Genomic DNA, 16,304 nt, shown 5'->3' with positions numbered 1-16,304 from the left:
CGTGAGAGAGATTAATTTATAACCGGCACGTACGCGCGTGTGCACGGGACTCGATGACGTAGCATCTTGTTTAATGATTTTGGCATAATTGAGATTGGAATAAACGAAAGAAAGTGACGAGAGTGGTGAACCGCATTGAGAGATAAATTCACACGACAAGTTCACACGGTACGAGATCGAGAAGACGGATGCATCATCGAAGGATCAAAAGGATTTAGTTGTTATATCAATGTAGTTAAGTTTATTAAATTACAGCTAATAGTAATTTGCGTTTATCATTTCAATTTTAATACAGAATAGCGAAATAGTGCAAACTTGAAGTTTACAATCGTATATCAATACTCATGGTAATCGTGGCAATCGCGTATCGGTACTCGGGGTCCATTGTATTCATCGAGCGCAATCTCATCGATCTATCGCTCAATCGTATATCTTTCATTCAAGATCAGTATGTATAACGAAAGATGACGACCGATTTAATCGCGCCACTCTGCGCGAAAAATTCTTGTCGTGATCTTTTGATCTTTTACTTTATTTACACATATACAAGTTTACGATTTCCTACGGAAATTTTCAAGAGAAAACGAAATGTTTCGAAACGAAAGAATCTTAGAATGTTAAACACTGTGTGTGTGTGTGTGTGTGTGTGTGTGTGTGTGTGTGTGTGCGCGCGCGCGCGCGCGCGTGTGTGTGTGTATACACATCAAACCTCTTTTTCAAACTCTGAATAAAAAAGATAACATTTCGCTTGACAAAGATAACATTTCGCGATTACGCCTGATATCACCATATAAGGTAATAGCACAGTAAGATTCGCAGTAAAAGAAACCAAATAGAAATCCGATTCGTCAACGCTGAAGAGAATAATCCAAAGCGAAGACTGACGCTTTTTTGTAGATGCGCTCGTAGAATGGAATTGTGGGGTGGAATCTGACTACATTGTCGTAGAGAAGCCTCCCACGTCGTATCGTCTCCCAACAGCAGAATGTATTGACCGTTCCAATTAATGGCTAGTTTGGCCCGCAATCCCAATGTCGAAGGCGCTTCGATAGCACGAGGAACACAATTTCTTGGCCAGACGGTAATTGACACCCCGAATCGATCGGCGTTACAACGAGTGGAGACTGCGATGTTTCCAGGAATCAAAATACTCTCGACAATGTGCAAATCCAGCTCTGTGACACCGGAAAGAGTGCTCCAGACGGGGAACGGTTTTCTAGTAGTAATCTCGTACGTCTGATGACCTCGCAACATCGCCGCGAATCTCAATTGTATTATGGATTGCTCGTCGCGCAAGAGCCGATGAACGCTATCGTTTAGCGATCTTCTCTGTCTTTGTACCTGTTTATTCGTTGTTTCTGTAACAGATGACTTTTCGTCTCTCAGTTTGCTCGTGACGTACAAGTTGTCTCGATCGAGATTTATGTTTCGGATAGTGCGAGTATCCGGCGAAGCGATCAGGCTTCTTTCGAACAAGGAAAAGTGGCCCTGGAAAGTCTCTCGATCGATCTCTTCGTGATGCCTCTGTCTTCCGGCTCGCTGGATATAACTTCCGGCCGCGGTTATCGCGTATAGAAACATCGTACATCGTGGATCATCGTAATAATCCCATCGACCGGTCCACAATTTATCTCCCGAGTGTATCTGAAATTGACGTTTGAGCCAGATGCCGCCCTCAGAGTTTTCGCATCTCTCGCTGTGCCAGTAACCGCCGATCAACGCGGGTAGAGCCGCTGCTTGGTGAAGAAGAGGCGGACTGAATTCGGTGCTTCGAGACACGCCGTTGCATATCGGGCAATCTCTCGCCTGCATTTAACGTAACATCGGCATTAACAACGCTTTCATGCTCTCGCCCAAAATAAGAAGGGAGGGTGTGCGTCACGGCATAGTCGGGCCCCGCCCGACTACAAACCAGTCGTGAAAATTCATAATTATTATTTTTGCGAAAAATATTACCTCAGTCAGGTATCGAACCTGGATCTCCTGTTTACCGGGCAGGCATCTTATCCTTTCGACACCACAGAGGCATGTGATGATATTTATCGCAATAATGTGTTTAAAACAACACGTTAACAATCAAATATTGCTTTTTTTACATATTGTGAAATACGTGAATGCAATATGTATTTATTAGTTTTGCGCGAAAGATATGCTTTTTTCATTCTCCAAAACAGAATTGCGTTCTGCAGAGTTCGCAAGCAAGAGTTTTATTTGAAACAGTATTAACAGCGTTATACTGCGATTCGAAATTGTAATGACAAATTCAAAAAAGTCCGGGCAAACGTACCGTGTCGGCGCGAACCATCGCTGTCGACTGCAACGAGGTCGGCTTATAATTCCAGCGAGAGTGAAGATTGGATGGGGAACTGGCTAGAAAAAGTTGAAATTGCGAAAGTGATCTGTGATATCGATTGCTGGGAGACAAGCTTTCCAACGACCTTTTCTGCACGCTGAGTAATCTCAATTCGGCAAATTCGATCCCAAAAAATTCTAAGCAGTTTGTACCGAACCGCCTCTTCATGTATGAGTGAGCCTGTAAGGAATTATAGATCGGGCCTTGCCACTGCGGCGTCGCTGAACGTTGTCGCGACTGTTGCTCATAGATCACTTGAGGCACGTAAGAACGCCATCTCGGTTGGGGACCGCAAGTCAGATTCAATCTATGCCCAAACTTATGAGCGACCTGTGAAATAAATTTTCAGTTAATTAATTTTTAACATTTCTATTACTTGGACATCTTACGACAAATCGAGATTCTGTTCGTTTACTTTTTCTCGACGCTTGAGTAAACACTATCCATTAATTTTTAAATAGATACCTGTCGATTTAAAGGTATGATGCTAATAACGTCCACGTGAAATCTTGTTTCGGTAGCTCCAGAAACAATGGCCGACGGTCTTAGCAACTTGATAGAACCCCGAATTATGACAGTATGCGTCGCTATGCTGCATGACTCTTCGGCGTAGTGATAACGTAACAGAAAAAATGTGCCGTTCTTGAAAAATGTATATTTTCTGATTATATACTCCGCGCTAGCTCGCATTTCACATCTGCAACAAAAAGTCATATCCATTCGATTTAAATCACTCATAATAATGAAATCTGTGGAAAATGAGGGATTACTCTTGAGACAGCCATGTGAAATACAATCTGGAAGGGCTATCGTCCACGATTGTCGCGCGATCTTCCTGTTCGATCTTCTTGATGGCCATTTCACATTGCGCCAACGAATTTACAGGCTCCGGATCTTTGGCTAAGGTTTGACTCATTCTCACTGTAAAACAAATAATTCGTTAATATGTGAGAAAGAGAGTAAGTGTGAGAAAGAGAAATGAATAGAGAGCGGAAATGTTTCTTTATGAAACGAGGTGAATAACCAAGAGATACCTCGATCGAAAACTCGCTGATACACACGAACACACCGGTAGACACGCCAGATAAAAGGAAGACCATCTGCCGTGTGAGTTTGCTCAAGCTTTAGGAACCAAACAGGCAATGGGACGAAAGACGAATGTGTCTCATTTATATTGCATTTGCAAATGCATTTTCCCATCGATAAAAGAAGAGTTTGAATCTTCTACCTGGATATTATGATCGATATTTTCCATCAATACGTCATCAAGAAACCAATCGATTTTGCAATTCTCTTGCGGTTCTCTGTGAGATCTCCAAATTTGATAATTTTGGAATCCCTACGTGAAGGATCGGATCACGTCACATGACAAAGATCGATTAGATTATTTTACTGACAACTGACGTGAAGAATCAGTCAGGTGTCTCAAATACATTCGTATCTTGTTCTCAAATCAAGATATGAATTCTTGATGCATTTGTTCAGGACTACATTCGTGATACAAAAGAGGAGAATAGGCAAACACGAATTTAGATGTAAATGTGAAACGTGCCATTATATATGTTTCTCTACTTTATCATACTGAATAATGTTTTTTAAAAGAAAAGAGAACTCTCTTTATTTTATGCCTATACTCTTTAACTAATAATAAAAAGGAATGACTAAAATGTTTAATTCAATACAATTCGATAACATTTAAATTTATTTCCAAGACGCGCGGCGCGTCAAGAGTAAACTTGTAATTACGTAATTAATATACATAGCCGATCAAAGATGTGATATAATTGTTAATATACTTTTCTACACTCACAATTAACAATATAATTGTTACAATACATACAATTATATTGTTAATTGTGAGAAAAGTGAGTCAAAGAAACAGTTTGGTATGTTCTCACAACTATTTAATATTCGATCGACGTATGGCATCTCTCTCTTCATCCTTTCTTCGTTCCTTTATGATTGTTGTAATTGATATTCCAGCTGTGCGTTGGAACTTGGACAGTGATTGATAATACAATAGTGAATCCGACAATGACAACCATGTACAAATGCAACGCAACCCTTCCCAATACGTAACAATTCAAACTTCTTTTTTTTTTTGTTAAAAGAATTCAGGAAATGGATAATTGAATTGAGAAATTTGTTGTTTCTCTATTAAATTTCATTTTAAATTAAAATTAAGTTTGAAAAAAAAGCGCGAAAAGAAGCTTTTATCTAAATGAAAATGTTTCATGTAGCAAACGTACAAAGTATTTCAACTGATATGACATATCACAAAACTATATAGTATTTGATTTTTATTTGACAAATATGATGTTGCTACTAATATGAAGATTTCAAGTTCAATGTAAACATACGTGAAAATAATTGTGTGAAAATAATTTCATTAGAACTTGTTTCTCAAAATGAAATAATTTTAATCCATATTAAATCTAAAGCTATATTATCGCTGCATCTCTACTAGGCGCTTTTACTCTACTGGCGCACACGTGTGATTCATGTGCTTTTACCTCAAGCACATGTGCAATTTTCTCTTTTCGAAATATTCTTTTCCTTTCTCTACAATGTTTCTCTACAATTTTTTCTCTGTATATGTATAATAAAACAACATTTACACAAATCGCGATATTTGCAATAAATAGAGGCAAATTTCTATAAATTTGTTTCTAGAAAAAAATATTACAGTCGTCGCGGGAGTTTATGACAAATCGAATCATTTAAGGCAGAAAAATCGGAAATACTCGGTACTCGTAGTTTATTATTGTTCGATTACAAACTCATTCAAATTCGCGCTCAAACTTTTTTCTTCTTTTTTTCTACCTCTCTCTCTCTCTCTCTCGATTGCATTTCACACGCACGTCACATTTGATGGATAAATACTTACTCATCGACAGAATAACGATGACGACAGGTAATGCCATTGTAATAATCATTTTTTTTTCGTCTTGCTATGTCAATCACCGTGCGACGATCGAGTCGAGAATTAAGAACCAAGAATTAAGAACCGAGAACATGCGTATTCGACCACACGCGCATCCTCGAAGGATTCGTTCTTTGGCGACCTACCCCAAGATGCTTATATAGTCTCATCCCCACTTTGATGACTTCCATAGTTGGACTCGGCCGAGTCCCAATCATATCCAGCGGGGGACCGATGCGCACGAGGGAGAAATTAAATATATTCTCTCTTTTCCTATCTTTTCCCCTGCTTTCTCGAAATATCGAACCGAACCCTGCTGCGAGGGTTTCATATGTTTCGTAGATTTGTACATTCTGACTCGATGGTAGATGGTAAAATACACTCAGATGGCCCACCGAATTCCGCCTAGCGCCAGAATGAATGAAACTTTTGGGAATATCTATATAAATCGTGTCATTTGCGCCGGCTTGCGTCTTGGAACACAGGACGCGCATCAACATTCGACGGCAGGTTGCCCCGATCGACTGAAAAAGATCAGCGAGAGCTGAGGAATACATAAACGTATATTCCACAGTGTTTTATATCGATATAGAGATATTGTATAATCCAACGGATGAATCGCGTCTAAGAATAAAGGAAAATTCGTATTAATGCGTATCGACTCTCGAATATGATTCATGTCATAAGAATTTACCTTGTACTGATTCAATTTTTGTAAAAGCCTCTTCATTCATACTTTTGGCATATAACAAGTGATGAACAACGGCGTAACAACGGATGAAACAAATTATTTAAATATTAAATTGACTTGCGATGCAAGAATACTCAATATAAGAGTTTATTTTTCAAGTATCATTTAATATTTCAATCATCATTTCATTTAAATTTGAAAGATGAGGACCGGACATAAAAATAGACATAGAAAACTTTAAACTCTTGCAACACTTCCTAACTAAAACTAAAAATTACTATATATCAAAGAGAAACAAGAGAGATGCCATGAATATATAATATAATCTCATCTCTGTTGATATCGGACGAGTAAAAAATTAGTTAAATAGTTTGATTCGACCGATTGGTACGTATGTATATACAGTCCGTCAAATAAGAATATGGTCGACTTTACTCATAGTTGGTAAAAGATATGGTTCTAAATCTTTCATAAGTCAATAGATAGAAACTTTATCCACGATGCACTGTCAAGAAAAATTCAGTTGTCGTTGATTTCTTGTAAAAAAAAACACGTTAAGGCAGGAAAATAACGATCCTAAAATCGCAACAAGCTCTGTACCGAGTGGAAGAAGCATCATTACATTGGGTTGGTCATCGCAGACGCCCGATGCAAATCCTATCGAAAACGTGTGGGCATACATTAAGTATAAGCTTCGTGGAAAACGCATGTACACTTCGAAGAAATTATCTCGCGAGATTCATCAAATTTGAAGATCCTTGCCGCTAAAATACGCCATCAATTTGATCAAAAATGTTTCGGAGATGTCAAGCAATTATTAACGCCGGTGATGACTGGACGTATTATTATTAACATAATTGCATCTTTATCCTGATCGAGTACATATCAAATGCATATATGTATTTGAAAATTTTTTTAATAATTTTTTTTATAAATTAATCCGATCACGCTCTTATTTGACTGTAGGTGCAAGCATGCGATAGAAAAGTCGTTTGAAAATTCATAATGTTTGAAAAAGCAAAAGAACGAGAGAATGTGAATTGCAAGTCGTCAGTCGCGAGCTGCGGTCAATTGGCAGATTACACATATGAATTAAAATGAAATTAAGCGAAACGTTGCGTATTCCATAGAGAAACTTCGCGTTTCATGGTTTCGACACAACAAATCGTTCCACTGCGCAATATAACAGGGAGGTACGAGAATAAAACATCCCGTTTTCTTATGCATTGTTTGCGCTGACTGTTTTTCCGATTTTTATATTTCTTTATCGACCGTTCACGGCACGCACCAGGCAACGCGCGCAGGCATGCACAGGGATCATCGACACAATTGAGTCGTTTGCAGTAGTCTCGAGATGGCCGTGAAAATTTACAATCAGATACAATCAGGTACGATAGGTGGTCAGACATCTGCACAAAACTCGCATCTGCTTTCTGCAAAATCTGCAATTACTAACAATCAACGCTGAACGTTTCATAATTCGATATTTTGCCAAATATATACACACATCGTGTGCCTATCCTCGCGAGTTTTCCTTCTTTAATCAATTTTTGTCTTTTTGCGCTATCTTTTATTTATTCTTCATTTTCAGTGGAAAAGATAAAAATAAAATTGAAGCAGTTTAAGACAATCTTTCCTTTTCTCTCTTTTGGTTTCGACACCAGCCATGATGTATGGATCTCATGTACACCGATGTATGCACAGGCACACGTAAGGCCGGTATTCGTAGTCCAGTCTTGTATTTAAGAACGTCTTAAGTAAGCTTATACGATCACCTTATTGGTTGAAATGTAATTTTAAGACGATCTTAAATATAAGAACTAACTATATAAATATCGTCCGTACATACGTTATACATACATGTACATATATATAAAATGATACAGAATTTTTCTACCCAGTTTTATCAGCTCTACCTGCACACAGAAGTGATATAACCGATCCCGGACACCCTGTATATATATATATATATATATATATATATATAAATATATAAAAGTATAAATATATATATATAAAAGTATTTTATATATATATATATATTAGTCAAAATATTTTTTATGCTTCCAAAATAATTATGAGTTATTTAAGAATTTTTTAATTTTAAAGCAATAATAAAATATTCAAAATATTTGTAACATTACTTATATAATTTTGACATTCTTAAAATCATTTTATTCATTCATTAAACAATATTAACATTTTATAAACAATTTTTATTGTTTTTAAACAATTTGCAAATGTTTTAAACAATTTTTAAACTATCAAACTATCAAAGAATATATATCAAATAAATTAATGTATTTTAAACAATTTTCGACTAATTAATTAAATTAAATACAAAGCAGAGTAATGAGAAACGCTTTGACACGATGCAAATGTCTGAAGTGCCGTGCGCTGTTGTGCCGAACCTGATCGCGCGAATTCTGTTCCATTCGTTAACTTCAATAGCTCACAGTTCAAATTCTATTCATCGGATCGCTTTTTGACACAGAGCTTTTCGTCTCAGAATTTCAGGGAGAATACGTTGACAACGGGCGATATGTTGACAATGGTTCTGGGATATCCTGTATATAACAAACTACAATGCGAAACATGACATTTTCTCGGCAAGCAAGATTTTGGTTGCTAAAGTTTTTTATATGAAATAAATTCAATTAATTATATCACCAACTACCTCAATTAATTATATCACCAACTATTCCGCTTTGGTTTAACAGATTTTCAACGTAGTGGCTCTATAATAATTAGATAATCAAAATTTTTGATATCAATTATTAAAATCCCTTATTATCCCCCTCCCTCCCATCGGAAATATATATTGCGAAAAATATGACCTCAGTCAGGGATCCTGAGATGGCCTGCTACACACACACACACACACACACACGCACGCACGCACGCACGCACGCACGCACGCACGCACGCACGCACGCACGCACGCACGCACGCACGCACGCACGCACGCACGCACGCACGCACGCACGCACGCACGCACGCACGCACGCACGCACGCACGCACATACCAATAACATAATGTTCATCCACGCATGAAATGAAATATACATCCATGCTCTTAATAATATAAGATTTCGTATATTTATTCTTGTCCTAATATATTGAACTCACGTAGCACAATAGCGCTTGCAAAGCGCTCTGAAATCGCTATTGATAATGCACTTCTAAAAACTGTTGTCAATTTTGCATTTTTTTCGCGGTTAAATAACTCGATGAATTTCGTTTCACATTGTTATAAAAATGATTTCTAAGTCGTGAAAGTTGCTTGAAGACGTATAATTTGTTTCAAAAAAACTTAAAAATACTTGCTCCAATCATCCCCCGTAACACAGCAGCGCATGCAAAGCACTTTAAAAGCACTATTGAATTTTCAATATTGCTGTTTTGCATAGCTGTGTTATATGAAATGCTTAAAAAGCGCTTTAAAAGCGCAAGATCTTTAGTCAGTATTTCCCAGTGAAAACGATTTACTCAAAATGATGTCAATATGATGTCAAAACTGTTGTTTGTCGTCATGGTGTCAAGGAAATAATTCAATATGATGAAAAATTGAGCCTATGTAGATTGAGGTTATGCAGGATAGAACATTATAGAAAAAAACATGGAAATGAATATTTAAATTAGTTAGTTTAAATTAATTCTAGTATTATTAGAAAAAACTCAATCAATACCACGTTGACATCAAAATGACGGCATTATGATGAGATAATTTATTTTGCTTGGTTATTTTATTAAAACATATTCTCGATGTTATTTCGTAATGTGTATTGTTATTTCTACATTTTTTAAATGTTTAGGTCTTAATTGCGTTTATTGCGTTTTATTACTGAAGATTTTGTGCAGCATGTAGCTGATGTTAAGTTTGAATTTACGTGCGTAGTTCACATTACGTTCGGTACAAAAAACAATTTCACAACTTTTAAGAATCTTCTACTATGATTTTGGTTTATACATTTAGAACTGAGGATCTAAGGACAAGGACCAATCATATTAAAGAATTGTATAATATTTGCTAAGCTGTTTTTCCTATTGAAAGCGGCCATTGTTATCTGCTAACAAAACGTGCAATATATAATGTAATTTTAAGTGTTTAAAAAGTGTTATAAACGCAAAAGCAGGAAACATGGATAAAAGACCAGTAAGTATATATTGTAGTATTTAATCGTATTTGCTTATTTCGTATATTTATTTGACCCGTAATCTATTGTAAGTAATTAAAGTTAAATTAGGTTAACCGGTGTTTCTCAGTGAATATGACATTGTTATTTAATTTATTATAGATTATTATAGGTTGTGTTTCAACATTCAATGCGAATACTGAAAATCTATAGTATATATAATATAAAGTAGTTTATTATATAACACATTATAGAACATATTATAGAAATATATATATATATATATATATATATATATATATATATATATATATATACACACACATACATACATATATATACAATATAAATTTTTAGTGTATTGAATATTGAAAACACAGTTTATAATAATTAATAATAAATTGAACAACAATTTCATTTCATCTTGTAAATACTGCTTAACGTAATTTAACTTCAATCACTTACAATAGTGAACTCACAATGCCAGATAAATATGCGATATGTGTAGCTAATATGTGCAGCAAATGTACAGAGCGTACATAAGATATGACCTCATTCAAATTCATCTTCTACAGGAATAAATTCAAGACTAATATACATATCTATTAATGTAGATTAATTTTAATATTGGTTTAACTTTCTTTTGTCTTTTTTTTTAATTCTAAGAAAAAAAGATAAAAAATAAATTAAATTGAGATTAAAGTTAACCTACATTAGTAGAAATAAATATTAGCTTTATTCCTGTACAGAATAATTGTTTAATCAAATTGACATCAAAGGGACATAATGACAACATAATGACAGTCAGAATCACTATCAAGGTATGATATGCTTTGCAGTCATGTAGCCGTCATTTTGCCATCATTTTAATCACTCTTTTACATTATATTTCTGATCAATTTGATGACACATTGACATTACTTTTGACTAAGTTGTTTTCACTGAATTGTAATCTGTTATATTTAGTATTGTTTTAAGTACGGTCTTAAAATGTTTTATAAACCAATTATCAGAGCTATATTAATATCTTCAGATATTATTTAAGACAATTATTGAAATGAGACTATATAAATGGACTATATAAATATCCGATGGCGTTTTGACAGAAAGAAACGAGCCACTGCGCATGCGCAATGCGATCATGCGTGATGTGCGATTAGCCAATGTGTCGAGCACGTGTGTATCGATCCTGCTCATGCTCGACAATGCTCGACATTGCCTTTTTTTTTTTTACATTAGTGCAAATTGATATTTTTTGATGGATAACCGCAAGTATTGAATTGGTTTTATACATAAGGACAATATTTCATATTTCGTAAAAAGTGTTTCGATGAAAAGCTTATATTCATATCAGAGGTTATTTTTCGAATGCATGTGTTTTTATATCATTGATGATTGCCAAGTTTATTCGTCTCTCACTTCCAATTTCGATGAAATTAGGATTAATTTTAGAAATTAGAATTTTATAATCGTATCAATTATGATTTTCTGTGTCATTATGTTTAGTCGATGACAAGATCCTAATCTTGAATAGTAAAAACTGTAATGTTTAATATTTTGGTTCGCGGAACAGAGTAACATTTTTTTGCCAGATTCTTTCATACATATGAAATTCCCTTTCATTCTTGCTGTATCTTAAAATACATTTGATCTATTCTTAATGAACATAATTTTATTACAAACTAAATCCTATTAGTATTTATTAATTTTTATGCATAATATAGTATTTTTAATCCTTTTTTCAAATGCATGTGCCAAATAATATGAAGGCAATTTTTCAAGATCAAGAGTGACAGGATCTATCAATATGTGACTTAGGAACAATGCGAAAAAAAGATAATTTTACCAAACCCCCTTATTATTCGTTATTAAATAATATAATATTTTTATTATTATAAAGTATGACAATAAATATACAAGATATATAAAATAGATATAAAAGTCTAAATTTTGATACAAAAGTAGATATAAAAGATATATAAGATATATAAAGATATAAAGATATATAATAACAAATATAAAAAATATATTATTTACAACTATTTCAGCTTTTCATATCAAAATCCTAAGTATCTACAGAATACTATAGAAAAAAATGTGTTATAAGCACATTCTAAACGCGTACGACCAACATAACATAAACGCAGTCTTACAGCATTCTTACCACATTTTATTTTTCAAATATTATATGATAGAACCACAGCACATGATGTAATATTGTACAACAGACATAAGTTTACATTATTATACCATGTGTTGTAACTATATCATATAATATATTTGAAAGATAAAGTGCTGTAAAAATGCTGTAAAACTGTATTTATACTGTACTGGTCGTACGCGCTTATAACACACTCATAACGCATTTTTTAATAGATTCTAAGCGTGTTCACAGCGCTATAAAACGGCATTTACTCTGCGCTGGTTAAACGCGCCTTTTTTTAATGGATTTTGAATGCGCTTTTAAAACGCTTTAAAGCGTTAACATGCTTTTAAAGTGTTAAAAAAGCGCTGAATTCCTGCACCTGCATTTGTGCTTTTTTAGCGTCTTTCAGGTACTGTTGTGTTACGTGGGAATCCTATGTATTGAAATAGTATCTGAGATAAAAATGAAGATTAGGGGACCGCCCTTCAATGGCCTTGACCTTGACATATGTTGTCATGACTCTGAGTGACCTTCAAAAAGTTTTATCCGTCGGACGTCCTTCGTTAAAAAGTTATAATCTTAAAAGTTAATTAATATTAATATTAATATTATTATTATTAATTAATATTAGAAGGGCAATATATATATAAATATAATCAAGCATATAATCGGACATGTCACTTCACATGGCACTCCGTACAACTTTCTTCTCACATAGAAAATTCCACAAACAATCAAAATTGTACGTCATATTAATAAATTCATGCAAATGCATATTACAATATGTAATTATCTTACATGTATTAAAGTTTTTTAAGTGCCTGACTGGCTAATATATATTGTTGGTATGATGGTAATATCAATACGATACTGATGGTGATCGTAACACTACTGATCTGTGAAAATCGTTACTGTAATATCTGTAAACAGGGTATCTGTAAGCGTACAATAACAAACATGTCCTTCAACATTGAATTGTAACTGTTGTTTATTTCTATCGACATTTTTCACAGATCGGTAGTACCGGTAGTTTGATATTCAAACTTATATATTTTTTCTATATGGTTTGGAATTTAATTTTTATCAGTGTATCAACATATAGATTTGAATTGAATCCGTGCAGAAAGTTGTAAACCCATGTGGAACCCTGTTTTGTGTTAAAAAGTGTATGCGTGAATCAGTATGTTCTGCCCGCCCTTCGGGGGGCTTCACTACCGAAAGGAATAACCTAACTCAATCCTTATCACTGTAATAAGGGTTGGGTTAGGTTATTCCTTTCGGTAGTGGAATTCTCCCGTAGGGGGAGCGGAACATACTGATTCCACGCATACACTTTTTAACACAAAACAGGATTCCACATGGGTTTACAACTTTCTACGCAAAGTTGAACTTAAATGTATACGTCAAGCGACGGCTAGAATCTTTTGATTGTTACTCAGAATGATGACCTTGACAATATATGTCAACGTCATTGAAATCCGTGAAGCCCAACTTATGCAGTTTTATTTTTATTTCATATGTTTGACTATATCTTATTGCTCTTCTAATATTAATTAACTTTTTATGATTGTAACCTTTTAAGAAAGGACGTCCGACGGATAAAACTTTTTGAAGATCATTTAGAGTCATGATCTTGACAACATATGTCAAGGTCAAGGCCATTGGAGAGTGGTCCCCTAATCTTCATTTTTATCGGTAAAATATCTCTTTCTATAGAGAAAATAGAATTTTGTAATTCAACATAATTACAATGTAACGGCAGGGCCGTTACGTGTATAAAATATATATATATATATATATATATATATATATATATATATATATATAGACGCTTGGCTTATTATCCTGCACTACCTATCCCGCTTGCACGTACACCGCTCGCGCTATCGCACTTGCTTGCCTGTAGGCCGCACGCGCCGTCTCGCTCATGTTATCTCTCACGGTGCCCCACGCGACTCCCCACCACCGACCGACGGCACGCAGTGGGGAACGCCGGCCGGGTATATAAGCTCGGCCGGCCGAGACATCAGGACCAGATCCCATTCTGTGATCCGACTCCTGACACCGACCTGACCAGTATCTACTACCTCTCGAGGCCAAGGTTTCGCTTGGCTTTGTCAGGTTTCACCGGCTTTCTCTACCTTCGGGCTAAGGTTTCACTCAGCTCTATCGGGTTTCACCGACTCCTGTCACCACTCCTCGGGCTGAGGTTTCGCTCAGCTCCACCGGGTTTCGCCGGTTTCCGTTGCGAAGACAGGGCTCGACGTGGCACTCAGCCCTGCCCGCAATACCTAGCCGTCCCGCCTGACATTAGCTCGTAAGTGCATGCGAGTAAGGCTAGTTATAAGTCGGTAATTTGACGATCTTTAGTTGTAACCGCGCTGTAGTGATTAAGCCGTCATTGATCGCACGCCGCACCTGTCTAGCGCTTTGCGTCAACCGCTTTGCGTCTCCGCTTTGCATCTCGCCTCCTGCTGCTGCCAACTACATTGCGACATCTCCTGGCCCTGTATCTATCTTTCGCTAAATAAACTATCTTTTTCACGTCAATCTGTGTTCTCGTAAGCTTGAGTCTCCCCTCCTCTCGAACCCGGACACCGACGAGCCGATCCGAGCGTCGAGCGAGGTGACCGCGTCACAACAATGTACTTTCAGACGTACTTCGCGCCTGTACTTCACGCTCAACAGTTTGCACGCAATTCGATATCTACATGTCACAAAGTCGATTAGATGTTTCGGTAATTTATCTCATAGGGTAAAAAGCTGCTTTATCCATTCTGATTTATCCTACATATACAATCCTGTATATACGATCACTATAAAATTACCTTTTTAAAAAAAGATAAAAAAACGGTAAATCTGCAGCCTCTATAACGCCCCTCCTCACCGATTTTCTCGTAATTTTGTAAATTTGTATATTTTTAAGCGTAGAATATATTCTGAGAAGCAAAATCGTCGCTCAAGTTCCGTTTTTTAAATTTAATTTTAAAGTTTTTTGATATTGGTAAAACAAAAAATGATAATTTAATAATATAATGTGACTGCGCATGCTTATATAGTCAATTTTTCTATGCATGCTTATTAAAAGTTAAACAAATATTCTCTGCTTTAATTAATTGAAAACACATTTATGAATTTAATGATAAATTAATTGTAAAATGAGATATTTGACTGAACAAATTAATAATAATTCTTTGCTGTTCAAGACGTAGTTGGTAATGCTAATACATGTCAAAATTTATTCATAAAATGTTTTGGGATCGCAATTTGACGGATCATAATCGGATGATATTAGTTAATTTTTCATAGTTACACTTCAATTTCTGAAAAAGTTTTACACAACATTTTATCTTTTACTTTGAAACAAGCATATATAAAAACTCGAAAACACTCAATCAAAGACAAATTTTCTTATCTAAATCATAAGGTAATATTAACCTTTATTGACATTTATTAATTCAATTATAAAATATTTTATAAAATATTTATTAAATATTTTTTTATTTTTAGGAATACAGGTAAAATTTATAGGAATTTGGATAACAACGTAGCCGTGTTTACATTTATAGTGTATATTTTAAAGAAATGTTAGATTGAACTTTAATATAAAAAATAACAAAAAAGTAAAATTCATTACTATAACTATGTTTTTAACTGTGTTTTTAATTAATTAAAACTATTAATTAAAACAGAGACTATTTGTTTAGTTTTTAGGAATAATATTTATTGATGGAGGATATAATTCATTAATTATTTTAAAAAACTATAACTTCTCAGTAAAAATAACTTAGTCAAAGTGATGTCAATGTGTCATCAAATTGATCAGAAACATGTCAAAAAGAGTGATTAAAATGATGGCAAAATGATGGCTACATGACTGCAAAACGTCCCATACCTTGATAGTGATTCTGATTGTGTTGGTTGTGATTATGATGTCTGTTTGATGTGAATTTGATTAAACAATTATTCTGTACAAGAATAAAGCTAATATTCATTTCTACTAATGTAGATTAATTTTAATCTCAATTTAATTTATTTTTACCTTTTTTTAATTC

At 34.9% G+C, this 16,304-nt stretch overlaps 1 protein-coding gene across 7 annotated transcripts in view; it reads right to left on the bottom strand.

The window, feature by feature from the left end:
• Window positions 1-213: 213 nt before the first annotated feature.
• The window catches only part of LOC105428592 (uncharacterized), a 30,086-nt gene continuing 13,995 nt past the window's right edge, over window positions 214-16,304 (bottom strand). The window contains exons 1-6 of one of the 7 annotated variants that reach the window (XM_089079401.1): window positions 11,085-11,183; window positions 3,388-3,581; window positions 3,124-3,274; window positions 2,819-3,050; window positions 2,288-2,683; window positions 214-1,806 (exon numbers count right to left, since the gene is read on the bottom strand). In XM_089079401.1, the coding sequence (XP_088935527.1) occupies window positions 784-1,806; window positions 2,288-2,683; window positions 2,819-3,050; window positions 3,124-3,274; window positions 3,388-3,553 (1,968 nt within the window). In that variant the 5' untranslated portion in view covers window positions 3,554-3,581; window positions 11,085-11,183 and the 3' untranslated portion in view covers window positions 214-783. Of the gene's footprint in view, window positions 1,807-2,287; window positions 2,684-2,818; window positions 3,051-3,123; window positions 3,275-3,387; window positions 5,166-5,240; window positions 10,363-11,024; window positions 11,184-16,304 lie in introns of those variants that run through there. The other 6 variants (XM_089079403.1, XM_089079402.1, XM_011640988.2 and 3 more) reach the window with 6 other exon arrangements.

This window comes from Pogonomyrmex barbatus, unplaced genomic scaffold (assembly GCF_055798465.1).
Source record: "Pogonomyrmex barbatus isolate J1 unplaced genomic scaffold, ASM5579846v1 scaffold3, whole genome shotgun sequence".
NCBI lineage: Eukaryota > Metazoa > Arthropoda > Insecta > Hymenoptera > Formicidae > Pogonomyrmex > Pogonomyrmex barbatus.
This window is presented reverse-complemented; position numbering and strand designations above follow the sequence as displayed.